The following is a 19659-nucleotide window of genomic DNA, read 5'->3' as shown; positions in this document are numbered from 1 at the left end:
ATGCTACTTACCAGTATGCATCTGTTCTTGGCATGTAGAGCAGCAGATCTATACATGCCCACCCGCCTCCCCGGCTACCTGTATCTGTCCCAGTTTATCTTATTTAGATAGCACACACATGGGCATCTTCACTGCTACCACCACGCTCCATCTTTCCCTGCTGGCGAAAAACAATCTGAGGATGGAGCCGAAGCCCATGCGCAATACGATCCAAAGGAGGAGTCACCGACCTCGTGACTTCCAAAGACTTTCCAAGAGGAAAAACAAACTGCAAACATCCAGACCCAACACCAGATGGCGATCTATGCACAAGTGTGTAGATCTGCAGCTCTACATGCCAAGAACAGATGTATACTGGTAAGTAGCATATTTCTTCATATTCCTGTCTATTCAACTCAACAAGTGAGCATGATACGTGGCCTTTTGGTTCATCCTCAATTTGCATTTATCTTCCCAGACAAGTTGGTGGTTTAAACGTAGACATCCTTTCTGCCTAAGATGATTTTCCAATTTCTTGTCGGTCATCCATTATCCTGCTGAGATTCATTCGTTCTCTACACTCCATTAACAAGGAGGAGAGACTCAATCTCTAAGACTTATGTCAGGCTCTGATAGTTTATATTGACAAAACTAGATATCATTAAATTGATTATAATCTTCGTAGTGGTCCAGGATCCAGACATCAAACCATCTGCTGCTGTTATACATCTTGTTAAGTTTTAGTTTGTATTCTGTTAACTGGGGCAATATTCCCTAACATAAAACTTTGAAAATTGACAGTAAATAAAATAATGTCAATGTTTTTTTTAAATTTGATTTGAAACAATATGTTTTAGATATCACTATGTCTTTAAAATGAATCTTATAACACACTCATATGTGAATTGTTTTCTCCTTCTTTAGGTTCAAGACAGGTCAGATCAATGGAGACCTGCTCATCTATCATGTGCTTTTGACTTTGAAGCCATACTATGCGAAGCCATATGAGATTGTGGTGGACCTCACCCATGCTGGGCCTAGTAATCGTTTTAAAACCGACTTTCTTTCAAAATGGTTTGTGGTTTTCCCTGGCTTCGCTTATGAAAATGTCACATCAGTCTACATCTACAATTGTAACTCTTGGGTTAGAGAGTATACCAAATACCACGAGAGACTCCTAACAGGCCTCAAAGGAAGCAAAAGGCTGATTTTTATCGACCCATCTGGAAAATTGGCTGAGCACATTGAACACGATCAGCAGAAATTACCAGCAGCCACTTTGGCTTTGGAAGAGGATTTGAAAGTGTTCAGCAATGCCCTGAAGCTCGCTCACAAAGACACCAAAGTTTCAATTAAAGTAAGTGTTTTACTTTCTTCAAGTTGAAGTATATTTGGGTGGGAATATGTTCACTGTATCAGATATCATAATGTACATTTTTTCCACCCGATTGAATACATTAACATGCTGCCACACTAAGAGAAATGCTGTTTGCTAGAGTTAATACAAAATGAGCTTCAGAGTTGAGGTTCAGTTAACACATTTACTGCTTCAGTATTTCATCTCTGTAAGCTGTAGGACTGATTCAGGTGAGGCTTCTCCATACCACTCAGCCCTCCACAGGGCTTGGTCGCCCCACTCACTGCTGCCGCTCCTGCCTGCCTTTGCCGCCTCCTGCCTGCAGATTCCTTCGCTCGCTGCCCGCTGCTCCTGGGAATTTCCCGCTGCTCCTGGGAATTTCCCGCTGCCCGCTGCTTCTTGGAATTTCCCGCCGCTGCCTCCCTGCGGCCCCGCCCCCCTGTGATTCCATTCGCCGCCCCGCTCCCGCCACCCAGCTGCTCCTCCCTCCCAGCTCCTTACTTAAGGGGACCGTAGGGGACCACAGAGTGTGACCGCTCAGCCCTCCACAGGGCTTGGTCACCCCACTCACTGCTGCCGCTCCTGCCTGCCTTTGCCGCCTCCTGCCTGCAGATTCCTTCGCTCGCTGTCCGCTGCTCCTGGGAATTTCCCGCTGCTCCTGGGAATTTCCTGCTGCCCGCTGCTTCTTGGAATTTCCCGCCGCTGCCTCCCTGCGGCCCCGCGCCCCTGTGATTCCATTCGCCGCCCCGCTCCCGCCACCCAGCTGCTCCTCCCTCCCGGCTCCTTACTTATGACGCCCCCAGAGCGACCGCGCAGCGGACGCGCACAGCGGGAGCGCCGATTGAGCACCAAAGGTAAGCCCGTCTGCGCCCGTCCGCGCCTGGACCGCGCCCAGCGCCAGACCCCCTGGTCCTCGCCCTCGCCAGCACACCCTGCACATCTACGACGCCAAAACCCTCCACGCACTCAACGCCGGCTGAAACACCGCCTGCTACCGAGCCACCCCGAGACGCACCCAAGAACCCTTCACCTGCCTGACCTGCCGCTTCACCGGCCTCCGACCCAAAACCGCCCCTGCTAAACCGAGCCCCAGCAACAAACACCTGATGTGCATCCTGCTCAACACCCGCTCCGTTCACAGGCATGCCGTCGAACTCTGGAACCTCCTCGACTCGAGAGCGCCAGACATCGCCTTCCTGACGGAAACCTGGATGAACGCCTCCTCAGCGCCCGACGTCGCCATCGCCGTCCCGGAAGGCTACAAAATCACCAGGAAAGACCGCGTCAACCAGACAGGAGGAGGCATCGCCATCATCCACAAGAACACCATCCGCATCACGACCAACTCCGATGACACCTTCACCTCCGCCGAACACCTCCACTTCCAGATACACACCGACCCCAAGATCACGCTCAGAGGCACCCTCGTCTATAGACCACCGGGACCACGCACACAGTTCAGCGAAGACATCACAGACTTCGTCAGCCCGCACGCCATCAATTCCACCGACTACATCCTCCTGGGGGACCTCAACTTCCACCTGGAGGACAACAAGGACCGCCACATCACTGCTCTGCTGGACAACCTGGCCAACCACGGACTCAAGCAACTGGTAACCACCCCCACCCACTACGCCGGCCACACGCTTGACCCAGTCTTCTCATCCAGCAAATACGTCACCTTCAGCCACTCCACCAATCTCCAGTGGACTGACCACAGCTGCGTCCACTTCAGCTTCAGTAAAACGACGACCCACCACCACCCTCAACAAGGCCCCCGCAGGAGCTGGAACAAGATCACCGGCGACCAGCTCACCACCTTCCTCAGCCAGAACCCCCCCACCAGCACAACGGACCCCAACGAAGCCGCCAACAACCTCACACAGTGGATCACCAACTGCGCAGACGCCCTCGCACCACTGAAGAAGAACCCCCCCCAGCAGACGCGGCAGCAAGAAAGCCTCCTGGTTCACCGACTAGCTCATCACCTCCAAGAAGAACTGCCGTTCCCTGGAGAACACCTGGCGCACCAACCAGACCACAGACAACATGACGGCCCTCAAACACGCCACCCGCAAACACCACCAACTGATCCGCGCCACAAAGAAGACAGCCTTCAAGGAACGACTGGACAACAACACCCACAACAGCAAGGAACTCTTCAGCATCGTCAAAGAGCTCTCCAACCCCGACGCCGGAAACAATGACATCACTCCCTCGCAAGACCTCTGCGACTCCCTCGCAGCATTCTTCCACGACAAGATCGCCAACATTCACAACAGCTTCGGCCCACCAACCACGAACCCCACCACCGAACCAATGCCCCCCACCGCCACCCTCCGCACCTGGACCCCAGTCAGTACCGAAGACACAACACGCACAATGAACACCATCCACTCCGGATCCCCTACGGACCCCTGCCCACACCACATCTTCAACACGGCCGACCACATCATCGCACCCTACCTCCGCGACATCATCAACGCCTCCTTCAACACCGCCACCTTCCCGGAGTGCTGGAAACACGCCGAGATCAGTGCCCTGCTGAAGAAACCAACTGCAGACCCCTCCGACCTCAAGAACTACCGCCCCATCTCGCTCCTCCCGTTTCCTGCCAAAGTCATCGAGAAGACCGTCAACAGACAGCTAGCCGCCTTCCTCGAGACCAACGGATCCCTCGACCACTCGCAATCCGGCTTCCGAGCCAACCACAGCACGGAGACCGCCCTCATCGCAGCCACAGACGACATCAGATCCCTAATGGACAACGGGGAAACTGCGGCCCTCATCCTCCTGGACCTCTCCGCAGCGTTCGACACTGTCTGCCACCGCACCCTGGTACAGCGCCTGAACAACACCGGCATCCAGGAGAAGGCCCTGGAGTGGATCACCTCATTCCTCGCCGGAAGATCCCAGAGAGTCCGCCTCCCCCCGTTCCGGTCAGCGGCCACCGAAGTCATCTGCAGCGTTCCACAAGGGTCATCGCTCAGCCCCACCCTCTTCAACGTCTACATGAGCACCCTCGCAACCATCGCACGTCAACACAACCTCAAGATCATCACCTACGCCAACGACACCCAGCTGATCCTCTCCCTCACCAGCGACCCGGACGCCGCCAGAGCCAGCCTACACGAAGGGATGAAAGACGTCGCCGAATGGATGAAGAACAGCCGCCTGAAACTGAACTCAGACAAGACGGAGGTCCTCATCCTGGGATCATCACCCTCCGCCTGGGACGACTCCTGGTGGCCCCCCGCCCTGGGAGCCACCCCCAAGCCAACGGACCACGCACGCAACCTAGGCTTCATCCTGGACTCCTCCCTCTTGATGACCAGACAAGTCAACGCCGTCTCGTCTTCATGCTTCAACACCCTGCGCATGCTTCGAAAGATCTTCCGGTGGATCCCCACCGAGACCAGGAAGACGGTCACCCAGGCCCTCGTCACCAGTCGGCTGGACTACGGGAACGCCCTCTACGCCGGCACCGCCGCCAAACTCCAGAAGAAACTCCAACGGATCCAGAACGCCTCAGCACGACTCATCCTGGACATCCCCCGACACAGCCACATCTCCGGACACCTGAGAGACCTGCACTGGCTCCCCGTCAACAAAAGAATCACGTTCCGACTCCTCACCCACGCACACAAGGCCCTCCACGACCTGGGCCCCAAGTTCCTCAACAGCCGCCTGACCTTCCACAAGCCCACCCGCCAGCTCCGCTCCGCCAGCCTCGCTCTCGCCACCGTCCCCCGCATCCGCAGAGCCACCGCCGGAGGAAGATCTTTCTCCTACCTGGCAGCCAAGACATGGAACTCCCTCCCCATCCACCTCCGGACAACGCAAGACCATCTCGCCTTCAGGAAGCAACTCAAGACCTGGCTGTTCAAGCAGTAGCGTTCCCCCCCAGCGCCTTGAGACCCTCTGGGTGAGCAGTGCGCTATACAACTGCCTATGATTGATTGATTGATACTTGCTCTGACTGCATTCAGAAGCGGGTCTAGGTCCTGCTATCCTGCCTGAAGACCAGGACCCAGATTAGAGAAATAATTCACTTGTATCTAATTTAGGCATTTCAGATTCAAACAAGACAACAGTGAAAGGAACCTTTAGTACTCCTACCGCATCTGTCACATCTGCGTTCCTTATGTGGCTTGATCTGCAATATCTATCGCCCCAAATGCAAACTACAATATCTCCCTTGTAGCCATTTCCACATTCTTTCATGGTAGAGAATATCATAGTGAGGTTGCTGGTAGTTGCTCAGAGGGTCAAATTGTTAAAGGATTTTATTTTAGCCTAACATGTCCTGAATAGTCCCCTGCAAGGCTTGCATGTACCTCTAGCCTTGTGTATTTAGAGGAGACGATGAGGTCGGAAACAAATTAGTTTACCAAATTTTCTTGAATTCAGAGTAAGGCAAATCAGTTCGTGAAGTGCCTTTTTAAGAGCTTTTGTAGCCTGGATATATTGAGAGATGTAGTCCAAACTATTTTTAAAATAGTGAGAACCACCATCTATCTTGTGCACCTGTTTGTTATATGTGTGTATTTTGTTTTACCTTCTGCTACCTTCCAGTGATCTTGGTTTTCTAAAAGGTTGTATATTTGTCTACCCCTAATTTGTTACTCCCATTTGCCCATCCTTTCCCTCATCCAAAAATAATCCTGGTATTGTAAACAGTAGAGTTATAAAAAAAAAAAAAAAAATAGAAATAAAAATAGAAAAAAATGTGGCACAATCCTGCTCCCTTCCACCATTTCAGAACATAGAAATAGCTATCTGAAAGAGACACGTTAGTGATAGATTCCTGACCTTAGAATATTCCTCAGGCGTCAGTCTTAATCCGGAAAGTTTTCTGTTTAGCAGTACCCCTGCGCGCCAGAAGGTGGCGCCGTGCGGCTCCGCGCCCATCACTGGCGTCGTAAGCACCAGGATGACGTCACAGAGGCTACTTAGGCGCCACCCATGCGCTCTGTCGTCAGTTATTTCTTTTTCTGCGCCGAAAGTGCAGATCCGGATTGAGCACGTACCCCGGTCAATTTTTGACCACTTTTTTGAGACTTGTCTCCTTCTCTTGTCTCCTGGTGCATGTTTGGATGCCCGGCTTTAAGTCTTGTGGGTCGTGCTGCTGTAATATGTCGATGGCGGACCCCCATGATGTCTGCTTCTACTGCCTGGAGACTGACCATGACTCCTGGGATTGTTGGGACTGCCGTGCCATGGCCCTGAAGGCCTTGTGGGAGCGGCACCGGAAGTTGCTGGAGGTTCGGCATTCCTCTCACCGCCGCTCCGGGTCTAGGGGCCGTTCGCGGGACGGCTCGCGGGACCGGAGCCGTCGCTCCTCGGACTCTAAGTCTTCACCTTCAGATTCCGGTAAGCAATGCCATAAGAAGTCGAAGAAGCGTGTTCGCTCTCCGATGTCCCCCTGTCGCGCCCCAGAGGCAGACGAGGGGTTCAGGGGCTCCGCCCCTGCTGCTCATCCGGAAGCCTGGGAGTCTCATGGCCTACCCGCTATACCCGGGTCCGTCAGCGACGCCCGAACAGAGGCAAGAGTTTCTTGCTGCCATGGACCGCCTGTTTAGGCCTCGGGCTCCCGCCGGCGCGCCTGCGGGTCCCGTGTCCAGATCCTGTTGACCCGGCGGCATTGCCTCCGGCGCCAGCCCCGGAGCCACTGAATCCAGCGCCCGCGGCTTCGGCCCCGGCACCATAAGGTGCAACACCGCTGGCTCCGGCCCCGGCGCTGCCCTTGGCTCCTGCCCCAGCGCCACCCCTGGCTCCGCCATAGGCGCCGCACTGGGTACCGTTTATCCCGCCCCTGCCCCGGCTTGAACCATTTCGTTCTGACCTGGGATCCTCATTGGGATGTGGTCCCTGTTCAGCCCCACCCAGCGTCGCTCCCGGCGCCGCTGGCTCCCTTTCAATGAGGCCCTTACTGAAGTCCTCTTGGGCACTTGGTTGCAGCTGGCCTCGGGGGCACCGGTGGATAGAACGTCGCTAGGCGTAATCGCCCGGCGCCTGGTGACCCTGCCTTCTTGACCACTCACCCCACGCCTGAGAGCCTGGTCATTCAGGCCTCGATGTCGCAGAGTGCCTTTCCCATGGCTCCGCCGGATAAGGACTCTAAGAAGCTGGACCAATATGGGAAGAGGTTATTCTCCTCGGCCAGCTTGGGGTTGCGGTCGGTTAATACTGCCTGCTTGTTGGGACGTTATTCCCACGCCGTGTGGGATATGGTAGCAGAGGTCCTGCCTCACTGTTATAGGAGGTCCAGGCGATTGCGGAGGGCAAGGATGCGGCAGAGTTTGCCATCAGGCGTGGTCTGGACACAGCTGATTCCTTGGGCAGGGCGATTTCCACGACTGTGGCGTTGTGGCGCCATGCCTGGTTGCGGTCTACCGGGTTCTCGCTTGATGTCCAGAGCTCGCTCATGGACATGCCCTTTGATGGCTCTCGCCTCTTGGCGACAAGGCTGGCAGTGCCCTGGAGCGCTTTAATGACTCACAGGCCACGGCTAAGTCTTTGGGTCTTTCCACTAAGAGCCCTGCCACGCCTGGGTTTCTTTCCTGTCGTGGCCAGGGTAGAGGCGCCCAGACGCGCTCCTCCGCAAAGCCTGTGCAGAACCTACCTCAGCGTGGCCGCGGGTGTGGCTTCCGCAGGGGCGGGTCTGGTATCCAGTGGGTGGGGCAGTCCACCTACGCACCCACTGCTTCCACCTCAAAGTCTTCCTAGTCCGAGCTTCAGGGGGCACCCAACGCCGGTAGGAGGAAGGGTCCGTCACCCGCGCCCCTCGGGTGTTCACGAAAGTGATGGCGGTGGTCGGAGCTCATCTGTGCAGGTCCGGGGTGTCAGTCCTCCCCTACCTCGGCGACTGGCTGTTGAAGGCGTGTTCGCCCCAGGCAGTTGTCTCCCACCTCCAGACTACGGCCGACCTCCTGCATCTGCTGGGGTTCTCCATCAATGTGCCGAAGTCACACCTGAGTCCCTCTCAGAAGGTCCCTTTCATCGGAGAGGTTCTGCATTCTACGCTGTTTCGGGTTTATCCTCCCGAACAGCGAGTCAGGGATATTCAGGCTATGGTTCCGCTCTTTCAGCCTCTATCCTGGGTTTCAGTCAGGATGACCCTCCGGCTTCTGGGCCTGATGGCCTTCTGCATCCTGCTGGTGCCGCATGCCAGGTGGCATATGCGGACTCCCCAGTGGGCACAGCATCAGGGCAACCTGTCCGATCTCGTCCAGATCTCGGAGGGCGCTGCACGACAGTTGCAGTGGTGGCTCACGGATCGCGATTGGGTCAATGGCAGATCCCTCTCCCTTCCCCAACCGGAGCACACAGTAGTGACTGATGTGTCCCTCCTGGGTTGGGGAGGACACATGGGAGAGGCAGAGATCAGAGGCCTCTGGTCTTCGGCGGAGTCCCGGCTCCATATCAACTTTCTGGAGCTGCGGGCGATCCTGCTTGCACTGAAGGCATTCCTTCCCTCTGTCCGGCGAAGCGTAGTGCAGGTGTTCATGGACAACACCACCGCCATGTGGTATTGCAACAAACAGGGCGGGGTGGGGTCCTGGACCCTATGTCAGGAGGCTCTGCGCCTCTGGACATGGCTGGAACATCAAGGCATTACCTTGGTGGTTCAACACCTGGCAGGTTCTCTGAGCGCCAGGGCAGACGAACTCAGCCACCGGTGCTTGATGGATCATGAATGGCATCTGCACTCGGACGTAGCGCAAGGTCTCTTTCAGCAGTGGGAAGAGCCTTGGTTAGATCTATTCGCCTCAGAAGAGAACGCGCAATGTCATCAGTTCTGCGTTTTGGAATTTCCAAGGCGGCACTCGCTCGGAGACGCTTTTCGTCTTGAGTGGAGCTGCGGTCTGTTGTACGCCTTTCCGCCTATACCACTTCTGCCCAGAGTGCTGAAGAAGATCAGGCGCGACCGGGCCCAAGTTATTCTTGTGACTCCGGACTGGGCTCGAAGAGTATGGTACCCCGGGCTACTCAGTATGAGCATCGATCCCCCGATTCATCTGCCTCTTCGGGAGGATTTTCTGTCGCAGCAGCAGGGGACGGTCCTCCACCCGAACCTGTCCAGCCTCCACCTCCATGCTTAGAGATTGAGCGGCAACAGTTGACACCTTTCGATCTTCCTCCCGAAGTCTGTGATGTCATCCTGGCAGCCAGGCGTCCGTCCACTAAAACTATGTATGCCTGTAGGTGGAACAGATTTGTGACATGGTGCACAGCTAAGACTGTGGATCCCCTTTCTGCCCCTCTTTCTGAGGTTCTTCTGTTCCTTCTCTCTGTGGCCCAGCAGGGCTCTGCTCTGGGCACTGTTAAAGGTTATCTTTCGGCCATCTCTGCCTTTCTACGGCTTCCAGATCAGCCTTCTCTTTTTAAGTCCCCGGTTGTTAACAGTTTTCTTAAGGGCATTACACATACATTCCTACCTGTTCCCTTCATGATGCCTCAGTGGGACTTGAATCTTGTCTTGACTTTTCTGATGTGTTCTCCCTTTGAGCCCCTTAATAACTGTCCCTTACGTCTTACTCTCAAGACTGCTTTCCTGGTAGCTATCACCTCTGCCAGGAGAGTGAGTGAGCTCCAGGCTCTTTCTTCCAAACCTCCTTTCCTTTCTGTTCATCCAGACAAGGTGGTTCTGAGGACACGTCCTTCTTTCTTGCCGAAGGTTGTCACGCCCTTCCACATCGGGCAGACCATCACCTTGCCCACCTTTTTTCCGCCTCCGCATCCTTCAAGGGAAGAGGAGCGGCTCCACCGAATGGACCCAAAACGTGCGCTTGCATTCTGTCTGCAGCGTACACAGCAGTTCCGGGTGGATATTCAACTCTTTGTTGGCTACGTGGGCACCAAAAGAGGTCGGGCGGTGCACAAACGGACCATCTCTCGGTGGGTCGTTCTGTGCATCAAAGCATGTTACTCCTTGGCCAAGAAGGAGCCTCCTGTGGGACTGCGTGCCCATTCGACCAGGGCAATGGCAGCCACTACTGCCTTGGGACGCGGTGTCCCCTTCAGGTCCAGAGAGACGGCTTCTTTGGCCGTTCTGTGCTCTGTGACTTTGTGGTGTAATTTGTTCGCAGACCCACCACTGGGGTTGGGATAGCTGGGTTATCTATTCTAAGGTAAGGAATCTTTCACTGACGTGTCTCTTTCAGATGCACAAGTTACTACTTGTGTAACTATATATCTGTAAGAGACATTAGTTAGTGATAGATTCCTTACCGCCCCACCCATGCTCCCCGTTCTGTGAACTGATTACTAGGGTTAAGGTCATCCCCTTTTAGGGCCCTAGTTTTATGCACCACAGGTCAGTTTCTCACATGGCTCTGCGTTTCGGCGCGGTAAGTTTTGTACAGAACTGACGGCAGCGCGCATGGGTGGCGCCTAAGTAGCCTCCGTGAAGTCATCCCGGCGCGTACGACGCCAGTGATGCGCGCGCAGCCGCTCGGCGCCACCTACTGGCGTGCAGGGGTACTGCTAAGCAGAAAACTTTATGGATCCAGACGCCTGGGGAATATTCTAAGGTAAGGAATCTATCACTAACTAATGTCTCTTACAGATATATCATTACACAAGTAGTAACTTGAGCGTTAAGTGGATCATATAAAATGCTACTCTAAAGGGTATGTTTTACATATTTCTTGGAAAGACCTTAGCGGACAAATAAACATCAGTATTAAACATATTTTACAAGTGCTTCATCTATGTACTAAAAGCCTGTGTTGTGTGCATGATAATCCTTGAACAATATCAGGTTGGTTCCCATTTGCTTGAATGTAATTAGTGTAGGGGAGAGACTTCTGCAAGTTTATCAGTTGAGTATACTAATTTAAAGTACATTCCTTGCCAGTCCGTAATGCCCAACACTTTAATTCAGTCTGTATAGCACTGTTTGAAGAAGTCTTTTACATTTATGATACAGCATTTGATTGAAGTAACTCATAAATATTGCCTCGTTTATTTTGCACTCTGCTGAATGTTTGCCTATAAAACTCTGTATCCCACCAATTCTATAATCTATTATCCAGAACCAAAACTCTTAAGTTGATTGTTGAGACTGTGGTGTATTATGTGTACCATGTCTCTTACGTTTAATGTCTGATTGTATGGTGCTAGTTAAGAGGGTTCCACCTGGAGAAAATATTGTTACCCACAATTCTCCTTATTTTTCCTCCATATGAGCTTGCATGGCTTGCCGTGGAGAAAGAAGACCTGGGTATTACTATAATAAGTACATGAAGACTTAGCGAGAAACTCCTATTTGTGATTTGAAAAGTGAGAAATTGCACGGTATTGAGGAATTGGATTGACCTATGCCATATGTTGTAATTTACTTTAAAATATAGTTTTCCTAATATTAATACAAAGTTGATTTGTTTTATCATCGTTGCATGAACTCTGGAGTATGAATGTGTTTGTTGTACACATTTAATTCTAAAATTGCTTATCTGTTTTCCCTTCAGGTGGGTTCAACAGCAGTTCAAGTTACATCAGCAGAGCGAACAAGGGTCTTGGGACAATCTGTGTTTCTAAATGATATTTATTATGCTTCTGAGATCGAAGAGATCTGTCTTGTGGATGAGAATCAGTTTACCCTAACCATCGCCAACCAGGGAACACCTCTGACTTTTATGCATCAGGAGTGTGAAGCCATTGTGCAATCTATCATTCATATACGGACTAGATGGGAGCTCTCGCAGCCCGATTCTATTCCACAACACACAAAAATTCGCCCAAAGGATGTCCCTGGAACACTTCTAAACATTGCATTGTTAAATTTGGGAAGCTCCGACCCCAGTTTACGGTAGAGCGCTGCTCACACTAATTTACAATATCTTCTACTTGATTTTTTAAAAATCTTATCTTAAGTTATTTATCATTAAGTCAGAAAGCCTACTTTTGTATTTGATGTCCTGGGTGCCATATTGAAAGAGTGAATCCAAAGATTGGTTTGTCCATAAATAAGCAAACATGGTTGACTGTAAATTAATAGCTGGAAGACAGAGGTGATGTTGCTAGACACAAAAGGTATTCTTGTCAATGGTTATTTGAAATGTCTTCCGACACTTTACATGTATGAGGGGTATCCCTGTAGATCAAAGTAAACAACTTGTTTGTACAGGATGAGTGCCTACATATAAAGGCTTAAGGAGATAATGTGCCAGGAAATATCTTTTATTTTAACACTAGATTAGAATTGTTTTTATATTTTATACCACAGCACTTATAACCCACTGTAGTAAGGGCATTGCAAAATACCTGACTTGACTAACAACTCGATTTAAGAATGACAGAGATTGATCTTCAGGCATCAGTGCTCAGAATCTTGAAGTCAAGAGTCAGAGAACACAGGAAAATGTATCTGATGGCAGGAAGGTTCCTCACTGGCTCTAAGTAAAGGACTACTTTGAATTTGAATGCCTATGGTCTGTTTCCCAAGAAAGGAAGATAACTTGGGTCTCATGTACATTTTTGTGACTAATTGCATATCACTTGTTCAGCGTAAGGAGCTAGAGCCACTTTTGCAAAGATATTGCCTCCATTCCTTAAAATGAAATGAGGAAATGTGCTACAAAGCCTCTCTTTGCTTGCTGTCCTCCTGTTTTGTTGTAGTTAGACGTGGTAGTCAGTAAGGTGCCTAGAGATGTCTTATGTGTGGTGTGCTTTGCAAGTGTTCTATTCTGAAAGCTGCTCAAAACTAACCTCTTTACTTAGGTCTCCTTTCTTCTAAAGCCATGTAGAAAGAAATCTGCATTAACATCTGGAATCAGTTCATGTAAGAGTTATGCACTATATAAAGTTTTTCTGTATGTATTGAATCGCTGATTCCATGTGAACTTCACAATGAACAGACACTATTAACCCATTTTGCAGACATTAACATGAACTACCATGTGCTCTTGGATGCTGTGTTCACTTTCTGCTGCCACTACGGATGTGAAGTACACCTTGAGCAACATATTGGATTATTCAGTGGCCTATGGTGCTCACAGGGAGTTAACATATTGATGATCTAAGTAAGATTATGGAAGTTACATCTACTGCAGATGTTAAACTTTGAATGCCGGCCTCGCCCCTTCATTTTAAAACATTGAATTCTGAGCACAATTTTTACATGAACTGTGTCCCCAATGTGTTAGTCACTAATAAAATGCAGAACCCCATAAGTTATAACCTGTAAAGTAGTATTTATTGCAAACCAGATATAGACAGCCATGAGCTATCCCAACAACCTCTTCAGTAGATGTTCCTGGAAAGGTTATGAATGACCAGGACTAATCCATAATTTCTAGCCTTTTCCACCCCTAAATGAAATGTTCTAAAATTCACAACACTGTTTAGTATTTCTGATGTTTTTTTTTTTAACTGTTTTACTAGATCAGTGCATTTGTTTTCAGTGTTTGAGTCATTAAGAAAAACATTTGGATTGAGCATGTCGCTATAATTCGACACTTCTGTTTTGTTGCAGGTCTGCGGCCTATAATCTTCTGTGTGCCTTAACATGTACCTTTAATTTAAAGATTGAAGGCCAATTACTGGAAACGTCGGGTCTGTGCATCCCAGCAAACAACACTCTTTTCATTGTCTCCATTAGTAAAACTCTTGCTGCTAATGAACCTCATCTCACCTTAGAGTTTTTAGAGGAGTGCATTTCCGGATTTAGTAAATCCAGTAAGTAGTATTTGATTTTCTGAATTTCATCAATCAAGACAACCTCCTTAGGCTATATGCGTATGTGTCCCTTTATTTAACTACATGGAGTTCACACCTTGTTATGTTCTCACTTTTCCGGCTCTTTATTGCGCCTTTGCCAAACTTTCCGAAGATAACTTTAAGAAGCTTTTAACCTTCTTTCTGTAAATGTTCCTGTAAAAGCATCAAACACAATGTTTTTTGCTTCGTTATGTCAGAAAACAGTTATCCTCTTTAGTCATTGAGGTACTACATGAAAAGGAACTTTGAAGCATTTGTATTCGCTGCATGTGTTGCCTGTAGATACATATGCTTAGCATGATCCTGCCATCTAGTTTTAGGCTCGGACCAGTACAAGTTGTTTTTCTTCGAAGAAGTCTTCGAGCCATAGAGTGACTCCTCTAGTATTGCGCATTTTCCTCAGCTCCTTTGTTAGATGGTTTTTTTCTGCCATTGAGGTTGGACATCGACAAAGCAGCTCTGGAACCAAAGCTCGATTCCTCACAAGGCCTTTGCAGTGCCCCATTTTTTTCCCACTACAACCGAACAGCGTTCAACACGTAACAACACCAGCTGGTTTTATTGGACATTTCCAAGCGCCCGCCCAGGCTTGCGCCCGGCCTTCCAAAACTTCTTTGCCTCTGTTCACCATGCCAGCGTCCACGAATATGGAACACACGCTCTTCAGAATTTGCTCGTAGTGCCACCTGAAGTACTACTGGCAAGACCAACACAGAATGTGCAATCACGGTTTGTCACCGGAACATTTAGGAAGCTTTCTGCGAGGCATGCTTGGCTTTCTGGTTCAAGAAAACACTTTAGCAGTGAAGGGAGCATCGCTGGTCCCACATCACAATGCAGCGACGCACAGAAGATGCACTGGACATCTTCAGGGAGCAGTCACCAGACCATGAACAGGATTCGGAGGAGAGAGAGGTGCAGGCGGCGCCTCTGGATGTACTGATGTTGTTGGCTGTCAGTGGGGACAGCTTGGACTCCGACCCCGATTCCAGGCAGGGCCATGTGCGTACCTTAGCACATGCCACACTACCCCCTACCAAATCCCCTAAACTGCCTTTTGGAGCCCCACCGCCCTTGGGCCATGACAATCTCCACCAGCCGGCACACAAAGACAAATCCACTCTGCCTGGAAAGCCTTCGACTAGTGTCTGAAAATATAAAGCCTTAAAATTTGCTTAAGCGTCAGTACCAAACAAGGCCACATCGGCACTACCGAAGTCAAGCAAAGGTTTGGGGGCAAAGCAGTACAGATCGGACCCACAGATCTGAGGCAAAAGATAATTCAGTACCAAAGCCATCGGCGCCGAAGCCGGCACCTAAGCCCTTCGCATCGAAACCCCATATCCACAAACCCGCATCGTGTACAAAACCCTCTTCGGCACCTTCCACCCCTTCGTTGCCATAAGCTGCTAAAGATAGTGCTAAGCCATGGCAAAGACAGGTACAGACCATTCTAGAGTGCTTGCAGGAGAAGCTTGACAAGGAACTAAATTCTCTTTTTGTACACCCAGACACTGGAAAACAGGGCACCGAAGCACACCACCACCTGTTTCCTTTACGCTTCCCAAAGTGATCAACACATTTGAGGAGGACATTGCTGGCCCTGAAACAGCCAAACCACCAAATAAGGACAGAGGCACAAGCTCTATCTTACTCTTCCTCATCCATCCTTTCCTACTCTTCCTTCACCACCACCACCACCAAGGCCAGTGCGTCATCCTCTCCTGAACACCTGCCCTCAGAGCAGGCATATTTTTCACCAGATCAGTCACCTACTGGTGACGACCAACCAGAAGAATACAATATCCCTTATTTCACAGATCCACAGAGCGATCCCGATACTGCCCCTTACCCATGGGATATTTATGATTCAGATCCGGTTGATGATACCGATCGTAACATCTACCCATCCAAACCATCACCTCCAGATGAAACAACATCATATCATTATATTATCAGCAGAGCTGCTGCTTACATTAAGGTAACAGCTCAATCACTCCCTATGCGTAAAGACATGTTGTCTTTACACAAGAAATCTTTAAACAACCAGTTAAATCTAGGGAAGTCACTCCTAGACTTGAAAAAACTACAAGGCATCCCCATTCGACCCTTAATATATTTAGGGCCAAGTTACACCAGATTCATTAGTGGTACACACAGGAAAAAGGCAAATTTTCAGGGCACAGTAGATGCACCTCCTACAGATAAGGAGAGTAAAAAATGTGATGCTGCAGGCAAGCGCGTCGCAGCACATGCAGCCAACCACATGTGCATTGCAAATTCGTTAGAGTTACTCTCCAGATATAATCATGCCAAATGGGACAAAGTGCAGGAACTACTGCAACACCTCCTTGATCAATACCAACAACGCAGTACACAATTGGTAGAAGAGAGCAAGGCTATCTCTAATGCAACTATACAGTGTGCCCTGGACTTTGCAGACACTGGCGCCCATGAGGTCAACACCAGTGTCCATATCCGATGTCACGCATGGTTCAGAGTCTTCGGTTTGAAACCGGATGTGCAACAGTACCTGCTCAATTTACCACTTGATGGACAAAATCTCTTAGGTCCACAGGTAGAAGAAATGTTGGAAAAGTTAAAAACAACACAAACACTAATGTAATGGGGGCCCTACAAACTACCAATACCGTAGTTCCTTGCTTGAGGTACAATACAGGGGTTCAGCCAAAGGGAGTTCGCCCACTGATTCCGGCACTGGCCATAAACAACAGAACTCATATCAAAGTAAATTTAGCAGAGGTTCCTAATATAGATCAAACTATAGAACTAGAGGTAAAGCCTATGCAACCACTACCAAAATACCCACTCCTCCAAAACAGTGACTACCTACACCTCCCCCCACCACTTATAGCATCAGCTCGCGAAACGTTGCAAAATTTCTATCCACACTTGCAGGACTTTACCACAGACTAATGGTTACTTTCAATAATCAAAGATGGGTATTGCCTAGAACCCAAGGAGAGATCACCCACAATGCAACCAAGAACTCAAATTATGCCACAAGAACATTTTACCCTTTTACACCACGAGGTCCAATCTCTCCTCCAAAAATGGGCAATAGAGATCATACCCTTACAACATTGGGGAACCAGAGTATACTCCCTCTATTTTTTCATCCCTAAAAAGGACAAAATGTTAAGACCCATCCTAGATCTCAAGCTCTCAACAGTTGCATCTCCTCAGAACACTTCCACATGGTCACACTACAAGAGGTGATGACACCTCTACGGCAAGAAAATTTCATGACAACATCACACCTCAAAGACGCATACTTGCATATTCCCATACATCCAGTGCACTGCCTTTATCTCTATTTCCAGCTCAACGGCCAACACTACCAATTGAAAGTGCTACTCTTCGGGGTCTCTACAGCTCCAAGGGTATTCACTAAATGCCTCGCAGTAGAGGGGGCTCATCTCAGAAGGTAAGAAATATACATTTTCCCCTATCTCGACGTCAGGCTCCTCAAGAGCCCAAACTACCAGCAGTGTCTTCAGGACACTCAACTGGTTATCAACCTTCTGCACAAACTAGGATTTACCCTCAACATACTAAAGTCTCATCTGCAACCCCTACAGATTCAGTCCTTCCTAGGTGCAACACTCAATTCAGTCACAGCCAAAGCCTATCCCAGTGTATAATGAGTGCAAAAGTTCTCACAGACATTTCCTCTTTTTTAACCACTAGCTCAACTCACTTGTAAAGGCAGTGATGGGTTTTTTAGGGATGATGTCTTCCTGCATAGCCATAGTACCACACGCTCGCCCCCTTCAGTGCACTCTACAATCTCAATTGTCTCCAGCATCTGCAAGGTCTAGTGTTGGTAGGGCCAGCAACCCTTCGCTTTCTGCAGTGGTGGAACAGCAACAGCTTGTTGCAGGGTCGGCCCTTTAAGGCCCCAATTCCACAAGTCACCATTACAACAAACAGTTCATGATCTATGGATAGTATATCAGAGACATCTACATATCAATCATCTAGAGCTTCTAGCAATTCAACTAGCCCTCAAATCTTTTTGCAGTCACCTACACCAGAAGGTAGTACTAATAGGCACAGACAATATGACTGCAAAGCACCATATGGAAAAATGGGGACGCGCTCCTTACAGCTATCCCTCCTCTCAGAGCACATCTGGCACTGGGCATTCTCTCACAAAATCCAACGCCCAGCAGAATACCTACCTGGGTGGACTGAGACTTTGGAGATATTCTCAGCAGGTACACTAGTGGGAGATAATCTAACACCACTCCACTCTTACATAAAAAAAGGGGGACACCGGACATAGCCTTGTTTGCGACTTACTTCAACGCCAAATGCTGAAGTTTCGCCTCCAGGTTCCCTGACCCTCAGTGCTAGGGCAATGCCCTATGGATGAATTGGTCAGGAGTATTTGCGTACGCTTTTCCTCCTCTCCCACTCTTTCCATATGAGGTTCAGAAGTTAACCCAAATGTCTTGACCGCTAATTCTAATAGCCCCAACATTGGCTCGGCAAGCATGGTTCACAACCCTTCTGCAACTATCTGTAGTGCCACGCGAGAAGCCACATATTTGGCCACATCTACTGAGGCAAGATCAAGGAAAGGTAATGTATCCATATCCTAGGCAGCTAAATCTAGCAATTTGGCTCTTGAAATCGTAGAATTTGGGCATCTAAAATTACCACAAAAATGAATGGACATCCTTAAACAAGCTCGTATTGCTACACCTAGAGCAGTCTGCGCTGCAAAATGGAAACGGGTTGTGCATTATTGTACAACTAAACAAATCCAGCCTTTAGCACCCACAGTACAAGACCTTATAGGTTATCTCTTCCATCCGCAGCAAGCAGGACTTGCTTACACTTCTATCAGATTACACTTAGCAGCCTTAACTGCCCACATGCAGAATAGGCAACTCATGACCCTCTCTAAAATACCAGTAACCAAAGCATTAATGGAAGGACTCGAGTTATTACACCTCCCACTCCACCAGCCACAGAATGGAACCTAAACATTTTCCTTACAAAACTTATTGGCCTCCATTCGAACCACTTCATTCCTGTCAACTCCAAAATTAAAGTTGCCTTTTTATTGGCGATTACTTCTCTCAGAAGGATAAGTGAACTACAGGCACTTGCTCTACAAGAACCTTTCTATAAAATTTTCCCAACAAAATTAGTTCTATGGACTAGTGCAAAATTCCTACCTAAGTGGTTTCAGCCTTTCACACAAGTCAGACCATAGAACTACCAGTGTTCTTTCCTAACCCAGACACAATAGTAGAAAAAGCCTTGCATACATCAGATGTCAAAAGGGCTATCATTTTCTACATTGATAGAATAAAATCCATTAGGAAAACACAACAACTTTTCGTCGCCTTTGCCAAGCCTCACCAAGGGGCACCCATATCTAAGGCAGGAATTGCTCAAAGGATAGTTACATGCATCCAAACCTGTTACCAGAAAGCCAAGAGGGTACCTACAGTACCACCACGAGCTCATTCCACACGTAAACAGGGAGCCACTGTGGCTCTTCTAGGAAATATCCCTACAGAGGATACTTGCAGAGCAGCAACATGGAATAAACCACATAC

The 19659-nt window shown here is 49.3% G+C and overlaps 1 protein-coding gene across 12 annotated transcripts in view; it reads left to right on the top strand.

Annotated features, from left to right (window-relative positions):
• NF1 (neurofibromin 1) overlaps positions 1–19659 on the top strand; it is a 1956660-nt gene that overhangs the window by 1410428 nt on the left and 526573 nt on the right. For all 12 annotated transcript variants that reach the window (XM_085649550.1, XM_085649547.1, XM_085649544.1 and 9 more), the window contains 3 exons: positions 904–1336; positions 11812–12152; positions 13818–14020. In XM_085649550.1, coding sequence (XP_085505676.1) covers positions 904–1336; positions 11812–12152; positions 13818–14020 — 977 coding nt within the window. The remainder of the gene's footprint in view (positions 1–903; positions 1337–11811; positions 12153–13817; positions 14021–19659) is intronic.

This window comes from Triturus cristatus, chromosome 3_2 (genome assembly GCF_964204655.1).
Source record: "Triturus cristatus chromosome 3_2, aTriCri1.1, whole genome shotgun sequence".
Classification (NCBI taxonomy): Eukaryota; Metazoa; Chordata; class Amphibia; order Caudata; family Salamandridae; genus Triturus; species Triturus cristatus.
This window is presented reverse-complemented; position numbering and strand designations above follow the sequence as displayed.